Source organism: Miscanthus floridulus, chromosome 7, assembly GCF_019320115.1.
Source record: "Miscanthus floridulus cultivar M001 chromosome 7, ASM1932011v1, whole genome shotgun sequence".
Classification (NCBI taxonomy): Eukaryota; Viridiplantae; Streptophyta; class Magnoliopsida; order Poales; family Poaceae; genus Miscanthus; species Miscanthus floridulus.
The window spans coordinates 29,991,960-30,013,753 of NC_089586.1; the positions used below are offsets into that span (position 1 = coordinate 29,991,960).

General features: G+C 55.5%; 2 protein-coding genes across 3 annotated transcripts in view; both read right to left on the reverse strand.

The window, feature by feature from the left end:
- The window catches only part of LOC136462952 (outer envelope protein 80, chloroplastic-like), a 29,642-nt gene extending 10,449 nt beyond the window's left edge, over positions 1-19,193 (reverse strand). For both annotated transcript variants that reach the window (XM_066462003.1, XM_066462004.1), the window contains exons 1-8: positions 18,502-19,193; positions 18,313-18,406; positions 18,126-18,208; positions 17,114-17,211; positions 16,934-17,003; positions 16,258-16,351; positions 16,085-16,166; positions 15,830-15,865 (exon numbers count right to left, since the gene is read on the reverse strand). In XM_066462003.1, coding sequence (XP_066318100.1) covers positions 15,830-15,865; positions 16,085-16,166; positions 16,258-16,351; positions 16,934-17,003; positions 17,114-17,211; positions 18,126-18,208; positions 18,313-18,406; positions 18,502-18,978 — 1,034 coding nt within the window. In that variant the 5' untranslated portion in view covers positions 18,979-19,193. The remainder of the gene's footprint in view (positions 1-15,829; positions 15,866-16,084; positions 16,167-16,257; positions 16,352-16,933; positions 17,004-17,113; positions 17,212-18,125; positions 18,209-18,312; positions 18,407-18,501) is intronic.
- LOC136462236 (uncharacterized) lies at positions 6,868-11,137 on the reverse strand. The gene is made up of 5 exons (XM_066461370.1): positions 11,001-11,137; positions 8,627-9,461; positions 7,979-8,381; positions 7,750-7,908; positions 6,868-7,670 (listed from the first exon to the last, which is right to left on the reverse strand). The coding sequence occupies exons 1-5, from the start codon at positions 11,135-11,137 to the stop codon at positions 7,228-7,230; spliced, it is 1,977 nt and encodes a 658-aa protein (XP_066317467.1). The 3' UTR covers positions 6,868-7,227.
- Positions 19,194-21,794: the final 2,601 nt, after the last annotated feature.

Consider the following 21,794-nt stretch of genomic DNA (forward strand, 5'->3'; position numbering starts at 1 on the left):
CTCACCTAGCTTGTAACCCCCTACTACAAGTACTTCGGTGCAAGGAATATAAGATCAATCTCTCAGACTGGACGTAGGGCTCGAATTGCCCGAACCAGTATAAACCTTGTGTCTCTTTGTATCACCATCTGGAATCGGGAACACGCAGGGCAAATTCACTAGTTGGTTGAGGACCCCCCGGTCCAAAACACCGACAGTTGGCGCGCCAGGTAGGGGCTCTCTGCGTGTCAATTTCGTCATCCCAACAAGTTCCGGATGACAGACCCCGTACGACCGCTGCGTCTCGGCACGGTGGTTTGGTTTGGGAGCCTGGAGTTCATGTCTCTAGGGCACGAGTACGACATGGTACTTCTCAAACCCCGAGCCCCGCCTGCCGACGACGACGTCACGCACCAGCGGCCCAGCGCAGGCGGCGCCCGGACGGCCGTTCTCGCCAGGAACGACGCGAGCAGGATCACCCCGATGCCACGCAAACCCAGGGCGACTCGCCGCTCTCCGCCGACATCCCACGACCAGCTGTTGGCGCAGGGTCCCTGGTTGGGGATCTGTCTAGCCTGAGCATGGACAAGGGAAAAACGCCGGTGGCGCCCGGCGACGCCCCGACATCAAGCTCCGCTCCACCACTCCCTGAGGAGCCAACTCCGGCAGAGCAGAGCCCGGCGACAGCACTATCTCTATACCCCTTTGGGTTGAGAAATGCCGCCGCATCTTATGCTTACGCCTACGCTTCCGCTCACGCGGATCTCTCGGAGCGTTGCCAGCGCTTCGCTTTCAACTTCGACACCGCCACGTCGACCCACACCCACGCCGACTCCTCGGAGGAGGACGAGGCGTGGGCCGGAGCGGATTTCTCCGACCTCCACGACCACGAAACCATGCGTCGCTTCTTGGCCGCAAGCGACTATTGCTTTGGCTACTCCGATTCTGACGATGAAGGTACTTACGATCCCACTCGTGAGTGCTTCCACGTCGGACTTGGGATGCCAAGCACGGGCGACGAGGACGAGGGGGCAGACAACCGCACTCCGCTTCATCAGGGAACGGGCGATGCTACGCCTTCGCGCATTGTCCCACCCGCAGCACGGAACGAGAGCCTTGCCCTCGGACAATTCCGGCGCCCGGACCTGGAACAACTCCGCGAGCTTCAGGCCAAGGTCGAGCAAGATCGACTCCTTCTGCAACAGCTCCGAAGCAATCTCGAGCAGGAGCAGCAAGGCCGCGGTGACGGCGGAGGAGCCCGGCGACGGGCTCGCGACGTGCACCATCGCATCAACGACGACGAAGGGGACGATCATCCCCCAATCTTCAATCGCGCTAGCCAGAATGTCGCGGCTGCGGCAATGCTAGTGCGCGCGATGCCCGAGCCCTCCACCACGGAAGGACGACGGGTTCGCGGCGAGCTCCGGGATCTCCTCGAGACCGCCGCGGTGCAGCAGGCCGAGAGTTCCGCCTCCAGGCGGCGCGGTGCCGTCTCGGACCTCCCCTCAACACCGCATCGGCAGGATAGGGAGGCCTCGGTTCGTCCCGAGCCTGCTCGGGCGCCGACCATCAACAGGGTCCCCCCGGTCCATGACCGCCTCGACAACCGACGCGAGGCCTAGGGCGACCACGAGGTGATCGCCCGGCGACGGCGCCACGACGGGGAGGGGTCCGCTCGAGGCTACCATCCGCATCGAGGCGGCCGATATGACAGTGAGGAAGACCGCAGTCCTTCCCCTGAACCACCTGGCCCTCGAGTCTTCAGTAGAGCCATCCGCAATGCTCAGTTTCCAGCCCGGTTTCGCCAGCCAGCCAACCTCACCAAGTATAGCGGGGAGACCAACCCCGAGCTCTGGCTTGCCGATTACCGCCTGGCTTGTCAGCTAGGCGGCGCCGACGATGACCGGCTCATCATCCGCAACCTTCCCTTGCTCTTATCAGACTCAGCGCGAGCCTGGCTCGAGCACCTTCCTCCCTCTCAGATCCACGACTGGCGCGACTTGGTTCGGATCTTCGTCGGGAATTTCCAGGGCACATACGTGCGCCCTGGAAACTCCTGGGACCTTAAGAGTTGTCGCCAGAAACCAGACGAGTCTCTCTGAGACTTCATCCGGCGCTTCTCGAAACAATGCACCGAGTTGCCCAGCGTCGGCGACTCAGAGATCGTCCAGGCTTTTCTCTCTGGCACCACCTGCCGAGACTTGGTCCGAGAATTAGGCCGGAACGTGCCGCGTTCGGCCGCCGCGCTCCTCGACATCGCCACCAATTTCGCCTCAGGCGAGGAGGCTGTAGGGGCCATCTTCCCCACGGACAACGCCAAGGGGAAGCGGAGGGATGAGGCCCCCGAGGCCTCGGTTCCCCGCCTCCCCAAAAGGAAGAAGAAGGATCGCCAGGGGAAGCGGGCCGTCCTCGAGGCCGATATGGTCGCGGCCGCAGAACGCAAGAATCCCCGAGGCCCCAGGGGCCCCAGACCTTTCGACGACATGCTTAAGAAACCCTGCCCTTACCACCAAGGCCCGGTCAAGCACGCCCTCGAGGATTGCTCCATGCTGCGGCGTTACTACGCCAGGCTCGGGCTCCCAGACGACGACGCCAAGCAGAAGGGCGCCGGCGACCGGGACGATGACAAGGACGACGGGTTCCCCGAGGTACACAACGCCTTCATGATCTTCGGCGGACCCTCGGCGTGCCTTACGGCGCGACAGCGAAAAAGGGAACGCCGAGAGGTCTTCTCGGTCAAAGTGGCCACTCCCCGGTACCTCGACTGGTCTCGGGAGACGATCACCTTTGATCGAGACGACCACCCCGACCATGTTCCGAATCCCGGGCAGTACCCACTTGTTGTCGACCCGATCATCGGCAACACCCGACTCTCCAAGGTGTTGATGGACGGAGGCAGCGGCCTCAATATCCTATACGCCAACACCCTGGAGCTCTTGGAGATCGACCGATCGAGGCTCCGAGGCGACGCCGCACCCTTCCACGGCATTGTGCCAGGGAAACACACGCGACCCCTCGGGCGCATCGACCTTCCCATCTACTTCGGCACCCCCTCCAACTACCGCAAGGAAGTCCTTACCTTCGAGGTGGTCGGGTTCGAGGGAACCTACCACGCCATCCTGGGGCGGCCGTGCTACGCCAAGTTCATGGCAGTCCCCAACTATACCTACCTCAAGCTCAAGATGCCAGGCCCCAGCGGTATCATCACGATTGAGTCCACGTACGAACATGCATACGACTGCGACGTCGGGTGCATCGAGTACGCCGAGGCCGAGACCCTCATCGCCAACCTCGACCAACTCAGTGGCGAGGCGCCTGACTCCAAGCGTCGCGCAGGGACGTTCGAGCCCGCGGAGGCCATCAGGCTCGTCCCGATCGACCCCGCCTGCCCCGACGACCGGGCGCTGAGGATCAACGCCACCCTCGACATCAAATAGGAAGCTGTGCTCGTCGACTTCCTCCGTGCGAATGCCGACATATTCGCATGGAGTCCCTCGGACATGCCGGGCATACCGAGGGAGGTCGCCGAGCACGCCTTGGACATCCGGGCCGGCTCTAGACCGGTGAAGCAACGCCTGCGCCGCTTCGACGAGGAAAAGCGTAGGGCCATCGGTGAGGAGGTGCAGAAACTCTTGGCGGACGGGTTCATCAAGGAAGTGTCCCACCCAGAGTGGTTGGCTAACCCCGTGTTAGTTAAGAAGAAAAATGGGAAATGGAAGATGTGTGTAGACTACACCGGTTTGAACAAAGCCTGTCCAAAAGTCCCCTTCCCATTACCCCGAATCGATCAGATCGTTGACTCCACTGCGGGGTGCGAGACCCTTTCTTTCCTTGATGCGTATTCTGGTTACCATCAAATCAAGATGAAAGAGTCCGACCAGCTTGCGACTTCTTTCATCACCCCATTCGGCATGTATTGCTACGTGACTATGCCTTCGGCCTCAGAAACGCAGGGGCTACGTACCAGCGGTGCATGACCCAGGTCTTTGGCGACCACATTGGGCGGACCGTCGAGGCCTATGTGGACGACATCGTGGTCAAGACCAGAAAGGCCGAGGATCTCGTCAACGACTTGAGGATAGCCTTCAAATGCCTTAGAGAGAAAGGCATCAAGCTCAATCCCGAAAAGTGTGTGTTCAGGGTCCCCCGAGGCATGCTCTTGGGTTCATAGTCTCGGAACGCGGCATCGAAGCCAACCCAGAGAAGGTCTCGGCCATAACCAGCATAGGACCAATCAGAGACCTCAAGGGAGTACAGAGGGTCATGGGATGCCTTGCGGCCCTGAGCCGCTTCATCTTGCGCCTCGGCGAAAAAGGCTTGCCTCTGTACCGACTCTTGAGAAAATCCAAGCGTTTTTCTTGGACCCCCGAGGCCGAACAAGCCCTCGACAGACTCAAAGCGCTGCTCACAAATCCTCCCGTCCTGGTACCCCCGGCCAGGGACAAGGCCCTCTTACTCTACGTCGCCGCAACGACCCAAGTGGTCAGCGCTGCCGTAGTAGTAGAAAGGCAGGAAGAGGGGCATGCTCTACCCACCCAACGACCTGTTTACTTCATCAGCGAGGTGCTCTCCGAGACCAAAACACGCTACCCCTACATCCAGAAGCTAGTCTACGCCGTAGCCCTGGCCCGGCGCAAGCTGCGTCACTACTTCGAGTCTCACCCAGTGACTGTGGTATCGTCTTTCCCCTTGGGAGAGATAGTCCATAACCGGGAGGCCTCAGGCAGGATAGCCAAGTGGGCCGTCGAGCTTATGGGGGGAACCTTGACTTTTGCGCCTCAGAAAGCGATTAAGTCTCAGGTCTTGGCCGATTTTGTGGCTGAGTGGACCGACACCCAATTACCACCTGCCCAAGTCCAGACAGAATGCTGGACCATGTACTTCGACGGGTCTCTGATGAAGACCGGGGCAGGCGCGGGACTCCTCTTCGTCTCGCCCCTCGGAGTACACATGCGCTACATGGTGCGGCTCCACTTCGCCGCCTCCAACAACGTGGCCGAGTATGAGGCCCTCATCAACGGCTTGCAAGTCGCCATTGAACTTGGGGTACGTCGTCTCGACATCCGGGGCGACACGCAGCTCGTCGTCGATCAAGTCATGAAGGAGTCTAATTGCCTCGACCCCAAAATGGAGGCTTACTGCAAGTTGGTACGTCGCCTAGAAGACAAGTTCGACGGTCTCGAACTAAACCGCATCGCGCGGAAGTACAACGAGGCCGCCGACGAGCTGGCAAAGATGGCCTCGGCACGGGCTCCGGTCCCCCCGAACGTCTTTGCCAGGGACCTTCACAAACCTTCCATTGACTACACCTTGGTAACAGAGGAGGGCCCACCTGTGGAATCCGCGGCGGGGCTCGACGCTCCCTCTACTGCCGAGACCCTCTCGACCAAGCCCGAGGTCATGGAAGTCAACACCGAGCCTCCGCAGACCGACCAGGACGCGGATTGGCGAATCCCGTTCCTCGATTGGCTTGATCGGGGGGAGCTCCCTAGTGACAGGACCGAAGCCCGACGGCTTGCGCGCCGAGCCAAGACTTACATCCTCTGCAATGACGAATTGTACAGGCGAAGTCCCTCCGGTGTCCTCCAACGATGTATCACCGCCGAGGCGGGCCGAGCCCTGCTTTAGGACTTGCACACAGGGGCCTGCGGGCACCATGCGGCGCCTCGGACGCTCGTAGGAAATGCTTTCCGCCAAGGGTTTTACTGGCCGACGACGGTCGCCGACGCCACCAAGCTAGTACGCTCCTACGAAGGATGTCAGTACTATGCTCGACAAACACATCTCCCGGCCCAGACCCTCCAAACCATCCCCATCACGTGGCCGTTCGCCGTATGGGGGCTCGACATGGTCGGGCCTCTGCAAAAGGCCACCGGGGGCTACACCCATCTACTGGTATCAATCGACAAGTTCTCCAAATGGATCGAGGCTCGTCCGATCAATCGAATCAAATCCGAGCAAGCAGTGTTGTTCTTCACTAACATTATTCACAGGTTTGGGGTTCCTAACACCATCATCACCGACAACGGGACACAATTCACCGGCAAAAAGTTCTTGACGTTTTGCGACGACCACCACATCCGTGTGGCCTGGTCGGCCGTAGGACACCCAAGGACCAACGGCCAAGTAGAACGTGCCAACGGCATGATCTTACAAGGCCTCAAGCCAAGAATTTACAACCGGTTGAAGAAGTTTGGTAAGAAATGGCTCACCGAACTCCCATCGGTCATCTGGAGCCTGAGGAACACTCCAAGCCGAGCCACGGGGTTCACGCCTTTCTTCCTGGTCTATGGGGCCGAGGCCATCCTCCCCACTGACTTGGAATATGGTTCCCCAAGGCTAAAAGCCTATAACGAACAAAGTAACCGCACAACCTGAGATGACGCCCTCGACCAATTGGAGGAAGCCCGAGACGTCGTGCTGCTGCACTCGGCAAAATACCAGCAGACCCTACGGCGCTATCAGGCCCGGCGCGTCCGAGGCCGAGACTTGAAGGTAGGCGACCTGGTGTTGAGGCTAGCACAGAGCAACAAGGGCCGCCACAAGGTGACCCCACCATGGGAAGGACCGTACATCATCGCCCAAGTACTGAAGCCCGGGACCTACAAGCTAGCCAACGAGAAGGGCGAAATCTTCACCAACGCTTGGAACATAAAACAGCTACGTCGCTTTTATCCTTAAAATTCCAAGCATTGTATATATTGTTTCTCGGAATACAATTGAAACCCGTTTTTAGTTGTCCTAATTTCTCGAGAAGTTCCCCGAGCCTATCGTTGGTCTCGGCAATACGATGACACTGTAAGGGAGACTCAGCTCTGCCTCCGCAGAACCAAATCTCCCTCGGGGGCTAGAGGGGGGATTCCCCCTAAAGTCCCACGCACCATTTTTTAGTCGTCTTTCGAAAAAATTCCTACGCCAAATCCTCTAGCACGCTCTGACGAATCGGTTGCGGAAAACCCAAGGACCAAAAGCCCGACTCAGGGCCAGAAGGCCGGTTGAGTCGCGAGACAGCCTAAGCCTCCGGGCTACGGCGCTCCCTCACCACCTTTCGCCCAGGGGACGGCTTAGGCTCCAAAGAGGTTTTTTACAAAGAAATCAGATCGGAGACAACAAGAGGGCAGAGGCTCGGAAATACAAGACAAACGATTAAAGAAACACGAGTACTTTAAAAAGAAAAGCCTCGACGGCCACAAATGTTACGATACAAATCTAATTCCTACTATATTTACATGGCCACTTGGGCCCAGGTCATGGCACAGCACCTCCGGCATCGGCAGACGGCGAGGGAGGGACCACCTCCTCTTCAAACAACGTTGCCAGCGCGGTGCCAGGGCCTTCCGCCGCCTCCAATAGCTTCGTCACCACCTCGTCGGCCTCGTCGTCATCATCGGGCAAGACGTAGCCATCGCTGATGGCTTGAAGGTCGACACCAACGTAGTGCGAGGCGATGACGGCCAGTGCGCGCTTGACGCCCGTGTGCAGCGCTCCTCGGAGCCGCTCACGCACTTGACCACTCAGTGCAGTCAGACAGCTCCCAAGGGAGCTGCCTGACTGAACCCCCTCGACCGCTAGGGCGTCGCAGGCGGCACAGGCGGCACTCTTCAACGCCTCGTGCTCCCCGATCTCAGTCTCGAGCACCGTCTGCACCGCGCTGGAAGCCTCGGCTGCCCGGGTAACCTCCGCCTCTGACTCTGCACCACGGAAAACGGAATGAGGTTGAGCGAGGGAAAAAAACAACCTAAATTAGGGGCGGAAGCCTACGGAACTCACCCTTGGCCTTCTGCTCCCAGCGTCGGGTCTCGACCTGACAGGCCTCGGCTTTCTCCTGCCAGCGCAAGGCCTCGGCCCGGGAAGCTTCGGCCTTCTCCTTCAGGCGCTGGGCCTCGACCCGAGAAGCCTCGGCCGCCCTGGAAGCTTCACTCCCCAGCTCTGCGTCGCACAAGGAAGTTAGGGAACGAACATAAGGAAAAGAAACTAAAACGAGGGGACTAGGAATCACCCTCGGCCGTCCCCCTCCAAACCACAGCCTCGGTTCGCGAGGCCTCAGCTGCTGCAAGGGCCTCATCCAAAGCACCTTTTGTCAGCTGGTGCGCATTCTGTTCCGCCCCTAGCTGCCTAGCAAGAGCCGTGGCCGAGGCCGTAGCTTCTACGGCTCGAGCCCTGAAGGCATCCCGATCACTGGCCGCACGGGTGAGCTCCTCCTCCAACTCCTTGACCCGCGCCGCCAGAGGGGCGAGCTGCTCCTGGGCCGTGGCCGCCTCGACCTTCGCGTCGGCACAACGAAGGTGGAGGTCCTCCACCTCTGCGCTCCGCGCCGACAGGAGCTCGTTGGCGCCGGCAAGAAGGCCCTTCTGCTGCTGAAGCTGGTCCCAGACATCCCTCTCCCGGCGGAGGAAGATCGACTTCCCAAGAGATCAGGTCTCGAGCTCCTGAGGGAAACAGAACAGGGGTCAATCCCCGCAAAGAAAACTCGGAAAAAGACCACCGCATGGGAGAAGAAAGCACGAACCTGGGCAACTCCGGGCAAATCGTTGGCCACCACGGACAGCGCCGTCCATAGAGACCGCTCCGCCAGCTGGCGGTACTGCTCGAACGTGTCCCAGTGACCGCCCTCGGCCGCGTCCTCGAGAGCAAACAGAGGCTCTGCCTCAGGATCATCCCGGCTTTGCCACAGGACACGTGGGTGGTTCCACCCGCGGGGCTCGGGCCGCACCCGCGCGAAGGCCGAGCTTCCCTCACCCGGGGTTGGAGCCGGCTGGTCCACGACACCGGCCACCTCGGCACCGGCCATCTCCTGCGCCCGGGAAGTATCGTCGAAGGAGATCGGAAGAACTTCCACCTCCCGGGCGCTCTCCCGCAACGGCGGCGGGCCTTCAACCAAGGGTGCCGCCAAGGCCTCCGCCGCCTTCATCTCCACTTCCTGGGCTGGCAGCCCCGCCACGATCGCGTCAGCGTCGGCGGTCCCGGGGGCTCCGGCCACTGCCATCGTGGCCTCAGTGGTCCCGGGGGCTCCGGCCTCCGCCATCGTGGCCTCGGTGGTCCCGGGGGCTCCGGCCTCCGCCATCGTGGCCTCGGTGGTCTCGGGGGCTCCGGCCTCCGCCATCGCGGCCTCGGCGGTTGCGAGGGCCCCGGTGCCCGCCGCAGCGGCCTCGATGGTCCCGGGCGCCGCAGTCTCCGTCACCCCAACCTGTGAAACCCCGGGGACCTCGGTCCCGGTGGTCTCGGCGACCAAGGGAACCTCGGCCGCATCCGACCCACGAGCCTCGCCATTGCGGGGCGGAGGCGCTACCTCCCCTTCCTGTGTCGAGGCCGCCTCGGCAGCCCCTCCTGGAGTGGCCGGCTCCTTCGGGTCGGCCCTCGCCAACGCCGCGCCACGATGCAGGGCGGCTTGCGCCTCCGCCACCCAGTGGGCGGTGGAGCCGGGGTTAACCTTGAGCACTTTAAGGGGCGCCAAGGTAGGCACCTCCGCAGGCCGCTTCCGGCTAAGGACAAGACGATCACAAGGTCAGTACAAGACAAAAGAACGAACGGAAGGCACTGCGACCCCACCAAAAATACACCTACCTCAAGCGGGGCGGCAACCGCTTCGCCACGGCGACCCTCGTCCGCAAAGGCGGTGGCGGCGGCAGAGGCATCGCCTCCGTGTCCATCGGCGCCGGTTGGTCCTCAACGGACCCCGGCGCCCCCTCGGTCCTCTGCGGGGGCAGTTGCGTCGCCTCCACCGCCACTTGTTCCACCACCGCCGCCGAGCCCGCCGGGCTGACGGCGCGTTTGCCCAACGCCCGCGCCTCGGGCGTGTCAGCCTCGGCCCCGGAGCAGGCAATTGCCGACCCCGAGTCCGCTCCTCCTCCTCCCGAGAGTGCCGGGCTGCTTGCCAACACCCCGGGCACCACCTCCACTACGTCAGGGAGATGGTCCAAGGGACCTCGCCCTCGTCATCCCCGTCCGAGGCCTCCGTCGACAGCGACGGCGATAGGGATTCCTCCAACGGGAGACCATCCTTCCTTTGTTGACGGCGGCGCTTGTCCAGCTCCTCGCGCACGAGGATCTTCTTCGTGCGCTTCGCCGCCTTGGCGTCTTTCCGTTTTTTCTGCGCATCGGCGTGCGCCCGGTTGATCGCCCGCCGCCTCGCGTCCTCGGGAACGGGCGACGGAGAGGAGCGCACGTCCCTCATCCCCTGCAGGAAGGCGAACGCGCATAAGGGAACAAGAAGTAAGAAGAAACGGGGGAGACTCGGGGGCTACAGCGGCGCACGACTCACCAGCGAGAGGAACCCCCGCGACGGTCGCACTCGCGATGGGGGTCAAGTTGCCGCCCCTCAGTTTCGCCTCTACCGTCTCCCCCACCCGACGAAAAATTTCCTCATCGAAAAGGGCGGAGGACATCCGGATGCCCTCAATGGGCTCACCCGGCCTCATCTCGAACAGCCGCCGCCGCCGAGCCATCAGCGGCAGCACCCTCCGGCGGTGGAAGGCAGCCACGACCACAGTCACGGTAAGGCCATGGCCCCATAGCCTCTCCAGAAGCGGCTGCAGCTTGGGCTGGTCGTCCATCGGGACGCCGTACTTCCACCTCTCCGGGCAGCTCCCCACAATCCGCCCAGTGTAGGGGGAAGTCCTCCGTCGTCGTTGCGAAGGTAGAACCAGCTCGTGTACCATCGGCGATTGGATGACGCGAGCTGGGCCGGGATGTAGAGGTGCTGGCGGTCCTGTCGCACTTGGAGAGTGCAGCCGCCGGCCCTCGTCGCTTTCCTCGTGCCCGTCGGCTTAGTGGTGTGCCCCGCCCGGAAGAGATGGAGCCACAACTCCCAATGGGGAGCAATCCCCAAGTACCCCTCGCAGACGGCAACAAAGATGGCCTCCTGTGCGATGGAGTTGGGGTTGAAGTTGTGGAACTCCACGCCGTAGTAGTGCAGGAGCGCCCGCATGAACCGATCCGCCGGGACGCCGAGGCCGCGCTCGTGAAAGGAGACGAAGCTCACGACGTAGCCGTCGCGAGGCCTCGGCTCTGGCTCGCCGTACGAAGCGATCCACTCCGGCCTGTTGGGGTCCGTCACCGGACGAAGGAGTCCGCCGTCGACGAGCGACTCGAGCGTCTCCACGGTAACGTCGGAAGGATCCCAAGGGTCCGCCTCGATGACAACGATGTCGCCGGCCATGAGTGCGGTGGAGGGATCAGATGCGGCGGTGAGTTTTTCTCTCTCTCTCACTCTCTCGCTCTTTCTCGCTTTCTCGCTTTCTCCCTGGCTCGCTCTTCTCCCTTCTTCCCGGCACCCGCTGCTCTAGCGACGGCTCGATAGAGGCAGAGCTAACGCAGGCAAGGTAAGGTGAGGAGGGGCGAGACTCTTTGAGTATTTATGTAGGGTGAAGGCGAAACGGACGGACGATGAAATCGGGGAAGTTTCCCCTTGATCCGGCGCGATTACCCACGATCCGATTTTACCGCCCACGCGCCCACTTCTTTCTCATTAATTACGGGAACAGTTACGTCCCATCCGCCACGTCGCGCTCGACCACTACGGCAGCAGGCGTCGTTTCGCCTCCCCAGGAAACCGCCTCAAAAGGCGCGCCACCCGTTGCCGAGCCAATGGAGAAGATATTCCCCCCACCCTATTCCTTTCAGATGAAGGAACCGGGCTCCGAGCCCGTTACGGTCTAGGGGTTCGAAGGCTGGGCCCCTAGGGGTTTCGACAGCCGCCCCAGGACAACAGAGTCAGGGACGACCGCGGGCGAGCCTATACGGGGCTGAGGCCCAAGCAAGCGAAACGCTTGGGACGCCCTAAAGTCGTGTCCGAGACCGGCAGGGAGGTCTCCGAATGGGATCCCACCGTAGGGAGGCACCGAGCCACCGAGGCCCAGCGAACGGCCTCGGCACCCACTAGAGAAACCCTCCGGTACTTTTGGAGTGCGTCTCTGGACCGCTAGCTGTCCCCTAGCGAACGGGGCACGGGCCTCCACTCGGACTTATCCGATAACAGCTCACCGGAAGTGCCAACGCTCGTGCCCACCGAGGGTAGCCTGGCACATTCCACCCCTCCTTCCGAGCGAAAAGGAAGCGCGAGGGTCGTACAAAAAAGCCAGGGAAACCCCCGACGGACCTCTTGCCCCGTGCAGAGGCTAGGGGGCTCTTCCTGCAACCTTGCCGAGACCCCGCGACCCAGGCTCGCGCCCAAAGGGGCCTTGGCAAACAAACCCTCACGCGCGAGGGGCGTACAAAAAAGCCAGGGGAACTCCCGACGGCCCTCTCGCTCTGTGCAGAGGCTAGGGGGCTCTTCCTGCAACTTTGCCGAGACCCAGCGGCCCAGGCTCGCACCCGAATGGGCTCGGCAAACAACCCCTCCGTCCGAACGAAAAGGATATGTGAGGGTCGAACAAAAAAGCCAAGGGACCCCTGACCGCCCTCTCGCACCGGGCGGAGGCTTAGGGGTTCCTTCTGCACCCAAGACAAAGACAAGCAACCTAAGCCCGCGCTAGAAGTATCGTTACGAATACGACAAAGGGCACCGAGCCCGTTACGGTCCAGGGGTTCGAAGGTTGGGCCCCCTGAGGTTTCGATAGCCGCCCCAGGGCAACAGAGTCAGGGACGACTTTGGGCGAGCCTACGAATGGCCGAGGCCCGAGCGAACAGTCGCTCGGAGCGTCCCAAGTCGTGTCCGAGACCGGCAGGGAGGTCTCCGAATGGGATCCCACCGTAGGGAGGCACCGAGCCACCGAGGCCCAGCGAACGGCCTCGGCACCCACTAGAGAAACCCTCTGGTACTCTTGGAGTGCGTCTCTGGACCGCTAGCCGTCCCCTAGCGAACGGGGCACGGGCCTCCACTCGGACCTACCCGATAACAGCTCACCGGAAGTGCCAACGCTCGTGCCCACCGAGGGTAGTCTGGCACATTCCACCCCTCCTTCCGAGCGAAAAGGAAGCGTGAGGGTCGTACAAAAAGCCAGGGGAACCCCTGACGGACCTCTTGCTCCGTGCGGAGGCTAGGGGGCTCTTCCTGCAACCTTGCCGAGACCCCCGCGACCCAAACTCGCACTTGCGGGCTCGGCAAATATGATAAAAACTCCTCACTCGAACACGAAAACGAAAAAAGCCCCTGGAGGAGTAACTCCACTCCTCCAGGGCCTCGGGGGCTACACCCGACGGATGCGCTCGCGCGCACCCACCGAAACCTCAAGAAGCAAAACACAATCCCTACGTGAGCGACTGCAAGCCAAGTCTCGATAAACCCTCAGGGAGAGTGCACTCACCCCCCCTGAGGCTCGGGTGCTACTGTCGGATACCATAAAACGGGGTACCCCGAGCGTACACCAAAAGGGGCACTTAAATCCCATCAACGACAAAGTTAGAGGGTAAGCCATGGGCTCATCACCAGCCCCGTCCGAGCCCACCCGGCTCTCCGCCTCGCCTCAGGCCTCTCACGGAAGGTCTCGGCGTCCTGACGCGATCTCCGCCTCGCGCGAGGCCTCTCACGGAAGGCCTCGGCAAGGAGCCCAATCTCCGTCTCGCGTGAGGCCTTATTCTCCGTATCGCTCGAGGCCGGCTTGTCCATAGCCCGTCGCCCCCGCCTCGACCGGTCTTCCCGACAGCATGTCATGTCCCATTAATACGTCAACCACTCCCGCAATCTCAGCCGGACGACAGCTCGACACCACGGAGTGGCCGACGGGACATGAGGCCGCATCAGCACCATACCGGCTGAGACAGGGCATGGCAGGGATTACCGGCCACTGTATTCTGACGCTATGCCCACGATCAGCGCCCGCACTACACTGTGCCCCACGATCCCCGCCTCGAAAACAACACGACATGGGTAGCCTAGCCCGGGTCATCATCGCCTCCGAATCAGCACACCAGATCAACAGCTCTCTCCGGGCCTCGGCACTCTGCACCAGGGTCTCGGCTATCTCGGGATTCGTGTCTGCCGAGACCCCCCACCGCGGTGCGGCCTCGGCACCGACCGAGCCTCGACCTCGCGCACAGTCAATCCACAGCAACCCGCACGCTGACCGCCGCACCCGCTCCGAGGCAGCCCTGGAGCTCCCATGACGCACAGGATCGGATGTGACCAGCACGCCGCCCCAGTGCTCCAAGGACGGACCACTCCGACGACTACGCCGCCACAGGAACAGGCTACAGGGCTCGGACACGCCGCCTCTGTTCGCACGACGCCGTATAGTTAGCACATGTAGTGCCCTTGTCCTCCCTTCAAACTATAAAAGGAAAGGACTTGGGCTATTTCGAGGGGGAGACAGGTTCTCACAAAAAAAACATTCTGTAACACGCGCACTTCCTTGCCGCTTGAGAGCGACGTCTCAAGCAGCCCGCATCACTCCCCGCCGAGACCTGGGACTGGCTCCCTCTCTCACCTAGCTTGTAACCCCCTACTACAAGCACTTCGGTGCAGGGAATACAAGATCAATCTCCCAGACTGGACGTAGGGCTCGAATTGCCCAAACCAGTATAAACCTTGTGTCTCTTTGCATCACCATATGGAATCGGGAATACGCAGGGCAAATTCACTAGTTGGTTGAGGACCCCCCGGTCCAAAACACCGACAGGTATATTGTATTGTATTGTATTGTGTGAAGGGCGGGCCTGGTGCAAACGGTAGAGTCTTACCGCCTGTGACCGGAAGGTCCCGGGTTCGAGTCGCGGTCTCCTCGCATTGCACAGGCGAGGGTAAGGCTTGCCACTGACACCCTTCCCCAGACCCCGCACAGAGCGGGAGCTCTCTGCACTGGGTACGCCAGCCCTATATTGTATTGTGTACAAAAACACTGAATTACATATTATTATAATCATAAGCATGTCAGTTTAAGAGTAGATTTCCACTGAAGTTTAAAGCCAACTAACAAACAGATTCCAATGTCCAAATGCTATTTTGGTAAACCTTTAAGAAAGGAATTTATTAAGCGAGCACATGCGGCTAGCGAACTAGTAAACAGATGGCCTGGGGTTTAAAGTTAACGTATCTGATGTCAAACAAGATCAATTACATATTCGATTTAAAAATCATCAGCTATCTATTCAGCTACACATCATGAGTTCATCACCAATAATTGACAGATTCTAAAATAAAAAGTGCTAACTTTTGTTGATTCCAAAAGGCTTGGGCTTTGGAGGATAAGCTTATAGCTTAAGCTGCTCCGAATGTGGTGGCTACAGGACAATTATGATGATAATCATAGCCCATCAAGCCCTCCAAACATTTATAAGAACCTTAGATAATGAGGATTCTTGATAACATTAAGCCGAACGAAATAAGGGCGAAAGCCCATTGGTGGCCTGTTTGGAAGAGGGGCATAACTCCAGGAATATTAAGCACTATCCAACTTTGCCCATGTTTAGTTGGTGAAAAGTTGGAAATTTTGCTACTATAGTACTTTCGTTTTTATTTGGCAATCAGTGTTCAATCATGGACTAGTTAGGCTCAAAACGTTCATCTCGCAATTTTCAACCAAACTGTGCAATTAGTTTTTTTTCGTCTACATTTAATGCTCCATGCACGTATCGCAAGATTCGATGTGATGGGTACTGTAGCATTTTTTGGGAAAACTTTTCGTGAACTAAACAAGGGCTTTGATCAAATTTTAATTTAGTCCCAAGGATTTGGAGCACAATATGCCCTCTCGAACATAGGCCCTAGTTTAAGCACAGTGCCACTTTTTCAAAACCAACATAAACAATAGTCAGCAAGGAAAACTTCCCTGGGAATCTTTGATGAATCATGATGACATTGAGCCTATGCAGAGAGTAGAAACTAACTAGCGGAAAAAGCACCAGAAGCAGAAAAAGAGTAGATGTATATACATACATCTTAATGACTTAACCTGTGAAAGAATAACATACTGACCTGCCAATAAGTCCAGAAAGGGGTCCATTTGTTATCCTGCAGAAAAACATAATGTCATATAATCAGCAGAAGAATAACAGTTTGACTGTACTTTGCGCATGTGCTACAACTTTGGAGGTTAAAAGAGGAAAAAGACAGCGCATACCCAGCACTAGTGACTCAGAACAGAATTTCTTAAAGCATAAAGTCACTGGCTACACCCATTTATGCAATCTCTAAACTGAGCTCAATTAACAAAGCATTGTTCGTACTCACCCACTTGAAATTCCACCACCAGCAGAGAAACCACCCGAAGGGCGTTCAACAAGATTCATGACAAGGTCCACTTTATTAGAATCTGCAGACGATTACAAAGCACATGAACATTAGCACTCATAAGAGATCAGATCTACTTCAAAAACAATGACAGAACTTAAAAATAGCTTCACCTCCAACTGGCTGTGGAATTATAGTAACATCCTTCATGATTCCCATAGTGAGTATTGTTTCTACATCCCTTTTCACTTGTGCCGTATTGTAAGCCTGTTTAATTTTAAATAGACAAGATTAATTTGAAGTTTTAACAGGCAACATTAATGGTAGAGCATAAGACAACAGGACATGGATAAAAAGGTAAAATCTATATACTATTGCGACATGATAATTTTTAGATGATTGCTAATATTATTTTGGTTCAGAATGCTGCGGTGCTCCTTTCATAATGTTTTAAGTCCAAAGCACTCAGTCTGATTCCAAATATTACTATGAAAATGACAGAATATACACAATCATAATGAAAGAAAAGAGGGACTTGGTTATACGCTATACGGGCTCCAAGTCTCCAACCAAACTTATATGCCTATATTGTAACTAGCGCTGGTGATTCTGGTATTAGACTATTAGACTATTAGCCTTTGCATAGAAATTTCAGTGCATGAATGATGCAACACAGCACATGAATTCCGAAAAATGTGAAGTTGGAAGGGTTAGCATTTCATGCAACATCTAGAAGAACATGACTGAAAGATGATGTTTGCATTTCAGAATATCATCAATAGCCCTCCTGAGGTATATAGAACATAAATAGACAGATCGAGAAAGGCACTTCTGAAAATGCGCTCTGACCTGCCCTTTCTTGGTGGTAAGCTGCCGAAGGATGGTTTCCGGCTGTGTTTTTCCAAGAGTTGGTTCACCACTACGACAAGGAAAGGAAACAGAAGGATGGAAAACATAAGAAACATAGAAATTTAAGCACTTTAATACAGTGTTTGATCAAGAAATCTCAGAGAAAAGATAGGTTCTCACGTCTTCCTGTCTAGAAAGCGAATGCCAATGTTATTAACCTCAGCTTCTGAAACCTGCAGCCTCAGAACCCCTCCAGAAAGTATATCAGCGTATGAAACCTGTATCCAAACCAAGGAATCATTGTGATTTGTCATTTATCAATGTACCTCTATACACAATGAATAACCAACAAATCCTATGCTGCATGCTCAGTGGCCCACATATTTGACATTGGTAAGATATACAATTTGATCATGAGGTCGCAATCACATCTGCCCGAACATGTATCATCTCCCACACCTCAGGGCTACCAATGCCACCTGCCTTCTCTTCCTATGGAAAACTCCTGTTTCTCTCAACCACGTTGTTCCATGCCATCTCTATCATTTTTCAGTCCACTAATCCTCAAGCTCGCCGCAAACAAAAGCAACAGTTGGGTAGCCTTGCACCAAACCAACCCCATAACTTCCCACTACTGCCACTCCGACCACTCAACTCCTCAACATCCAGTACGAAGCAGGAGGCAGCCCGCAGCCCTCCCATTGCATCCGTCTTCCCCTAATGCCTGTGATCTTCACTGGAGTATTCTGATTTGTTTGCAGGGTTTGACCCATACTGGAATCAGGAAACCCCAAAACCAGGTTGACTCTCAATCTTGTCCTCCACCTCTCTCAACTAGAGTATTCTGATTTGTTTGCAGGGTTTCATCTATAACGGATTCAGGAAATCCCTAATCAGCTTCGTCCACAATCTTCTCCTCCTTCACCTCAAAGTTTTTTCATTTATGTCAAATTTTATTCACCTATTCGATCAATTTACCTTTGTTTCCTATTTTGTATGTAAACATCCGTGCACACTAGGCATGTCTGGTTTCCCATTCTTCCCTTCTCTATCCTAATCACCTTAGTTTCCTGCTCCGTGGTACCAATTATTTCAGTTTCATCTTTGTTTCTGTGTGGTACAGGTATGAGGCATTGTAGGAGCTAAGCACAAGCAACTATGTGACAGAGAAACACAAATTCGGATTACCTACCCATCCAGTTAGGCCACGCTCCTGATACCATCCATTGACGGATTTGATCACTTTATCCAGATGCCTAATGTTAATAATTTTTCCTGCACATTGTAACTCCAAAGACTCAATGGATTGTGCAGACAATAGTGCACATAATCTGTTGACAAATTGAACATTATTTGAGAACAAGAAAGGACATGTTTACCATGGCGATCACGAAAAGCATCTTCCAGGAACTTGGACGGTAGCATGTTGGCGCCCTCACATACCAGCCCATGGAAGTCTTGGTTCGGCTCCACCTGAAACCAAAAGAAGAACCGAAATTGTGCCTTCATTAGCTCCAGAAATAAGGAAAGAAAGTGGGGGACAACAAGAGTATTGAGGATAGGAGGACCTCGAAGACGAGGCGAATGCCATCGCGGGTGTCGACAGCGACGGGCATACACGACCGGAACAGTCCGCTCTCGACGATGCGGTGCACGTCCTCCTGCACCTCCCGCACGGTGAGCGCGGCGTTGGGGCGGCACGCGCGCAGCGCCGCGGCGGCCGCGGCCTCCAGCTCGGCCCGCTCCAGCGGTTCCCCGTCCTTCCCCCGCACCGCGACCTCGCTGATCAGCACCCGCTCCTCGGGCCCTCCGCCATCCTTCCCGTGCCGCCGCGGAGGCGGGGGCAGGGCCGGGTCGGCCCGCGCGACCGGGACGCGCGGGAGGCAGGAGCCCAGGCGGCGGGCGGCGACGTCGATGGCGCGACCGATGTGCGCGAACGGGAGCGCCGCGGAGAGGAGCGCAGGCGACGGAGACGGCGCGGAGGCGGACGCGGACGGGAGCTTGACGCCGGAGGAGACGAAGCGGACATCGCGACTGCGGCCCATGGCGGCGGCGCAGGAAGGTCCGGTTAGGGTTCCGAAATGGAGCTGGAGTAGGGTTTAGGGCTTTGGCGACGAGGACGAGGGCGAGGCTGCGAGAGTTTCGTCCGCCATGGGCAGTGGGAATGCGGAGCGGAGATGGTGCTGGACTGGCTGGCCGCCTTGCCCCGGGCAAGAGGGGTACTCTGGTTTTCGTGTTGAGAGTTGAGACTCACAGAAGGCCAACGAGAGCCGTTCGCGTTCGATGTGGTCGCCACTCGCCAGGCCCATTCGTGCAAGTTTTTCCTTGAGCCCGTTGGATTTTTGGATATGATGATGAACAATCTCCGCGTATGTCCATGGTCTCCTCCTCCGTTCAGCCTGAACTTTGAACCGTCTTTCGCCACGTTCGTTTAACTTATAAGCTTTATTTTTTCAGTCAACGAATAATGTTTTTCTCTCACAACAAATCAGTCAATAGTACTCTCAGCCATGACTTATCAGCCAAGCGAACAGGGCATTTAGTCACCGTCGCTGGTGTCACGATTAGCCATGACTAGAGGTATTAACATATTCTTTTCTCGATCACGTAAAAGATTTGCATGATTTTTTATTAATATAGAGAAAAGTTTAATACAATACATCTTAACGACGCCCTAGGTTATACACAAACACTCCGACCCCCTAACACTCCGACCCCCTAGTATACTGCAACTGTGTGCTGTTACATATTCTAACATAAATTTTCTAGCATATTTGCTAAGTTCAGGGGAAAAAAACCTCTAGACTACATTAAACATTAGTCCGAGGCTTTGTGCATTGCACAAGTTTAGTTGATTTAATTTAACTTTCAGTGATAAATCATACTCCCTTCGTCCCAAAATAAACACGCATTTCGCTTATCGAGGAGTCAGGCTTTTTAAAATTTGATTGAAAATATAGAAAACACTATCAACATTTGTACCTCCAAATAAGTTGTTATAAAAATATATTTCATATACTTTAATACATCATAAAACATTAGTAATTTTTTATATATTTTTAGTCTTTTGACTCCTCAAAAAGTGTATTTATTTTAGGACGGATAAAGGATGTCAGTTAACAGCAAGATGTTTTTGTAACATGTTAAATCTCCTAGACGTCCGCAAAAACATGGTGTAGGTATATGTGTCATTATTTTGTTTCAGAAAAAAAAAGAGTTACTCCCTTCGAGATAGTGAAAATGGATGTTACTTTGTTAGAAAGTGTAGGTTATGATAATTTTTCTACGCCCATTTTTAATATATTTTTTTATAAAATTTATATATCACTAAGTCTAGTATCACTCAGCAAAACCAAACAATCTAGAAGCAGAAGGGGCGTGTTTCTCTATTTATTTCGGTTTTCGAAAACCGGTGACTCATCGTTCCAAATAAAGTGCGTGTACGTCTCCTTTAATTTTTGTAGCGTGGTTCTTTTAAGAAAACAATAATCGCACAAATGGATTCGTTTGGTTAAATGCGGCCTTTTTCTTTAGAACGATACAGGCGTTCAGCCTCATCTCAGCGATGGGCTGAGGTTTAAAAAGGCCACCAAATAAAGCTCAAATCTGAAAATTTCACGGGCCAAATTAGGCAGTCAGGACCAAACAAAAGCATACTGGCAACAAGCGAAGTGTGAATTTATTTAGGTAGCGGTGAGGGAAATTTGAAAATTTCAATGGGGGAAGAGGTAAATTATGCGATGGCAGGGGATTGGCTCTGCTTAGAATCGTCGGTGCCAGCGGCCTGACATGCTGATCATTTTCTTCGGCAGACAGTGGCGAAGCTAAAGAAAATTAGAGAGGGTGCACTAGCCGGTGCAGAGTCTCATAGCTGTGCATATATAGTGAAATTCTAATCAAACTCATTATTTTTATAATTTTTAGAGGTGCATGCACCCCCTATACACACGGAGGCAGCTTCTGGCAAAGGACATGACGTTGACCCGTTGTCTTCAAGTCTTCTGATCGCCAGTGACTTGTGTTTCCTCTAAATTGAGATTCTAGAGTCATGTGATCAGGGTGCGTCGTGGATCCGGGGTACACTATGGCACTACATGCGTTTATTATTGTTGTTCTTTTTACCTTTTTTTCAACCGCTATATACTGGTTGTTGTAGCTTTTGCTTCTAATTGAATACTCTCTTTGACATTTAGTACACAGATAATTTTTGAGGAGTTTTTCTATTTTACAAATTAGCTAAATTATAAAAACTTAACTACTAATTTTAATCAAGCTGTTGAAGTTGCTCTGAGACAGCAACAAAGCCTTGGAAGAGAAAATTTCAGGATCAATGTTATCCACTTATTCATTATCTCTTGGGGCGTGATTGGTAGGTTGAATCGGACCGTTCCTGCACTGTTTTAATGTCTGACCTCATTTATGCGGCGTGTTTGGTTGCCCGCCTCGCACCTTTCGCCTGTATCATTTCATTCATCTATCCTCCTCCATCTCACACGACTTTGTCTTCTCAATTTCCACTTCCCTCTCCGTACAGGATGGCTTGATTTAGGTATAGCACAGGGACACATGTGTCATACACTCAAAACTCCCATTCATGCATACAACCAAACAAGATCCCATCTCATACTGGACCAACAACCAAGATAACCAAACACGACTGAGTGCACGATTTGAGCATGTATCTCACCATTCTAAACCGGTTCTTCATCCCGACTCTCCCTCGTCAAAGCAACCAATCACGCCCTTAGAGAATGGTGTGTGCCTCTCCTGCGCGGCTATGGCGTTGCCAGATTCCCCGTGACCGCTGCTAACGTCGTCCTCCTCATCTCCTTCATTCTGCCTAGCCTTGCCATTGTTTGTT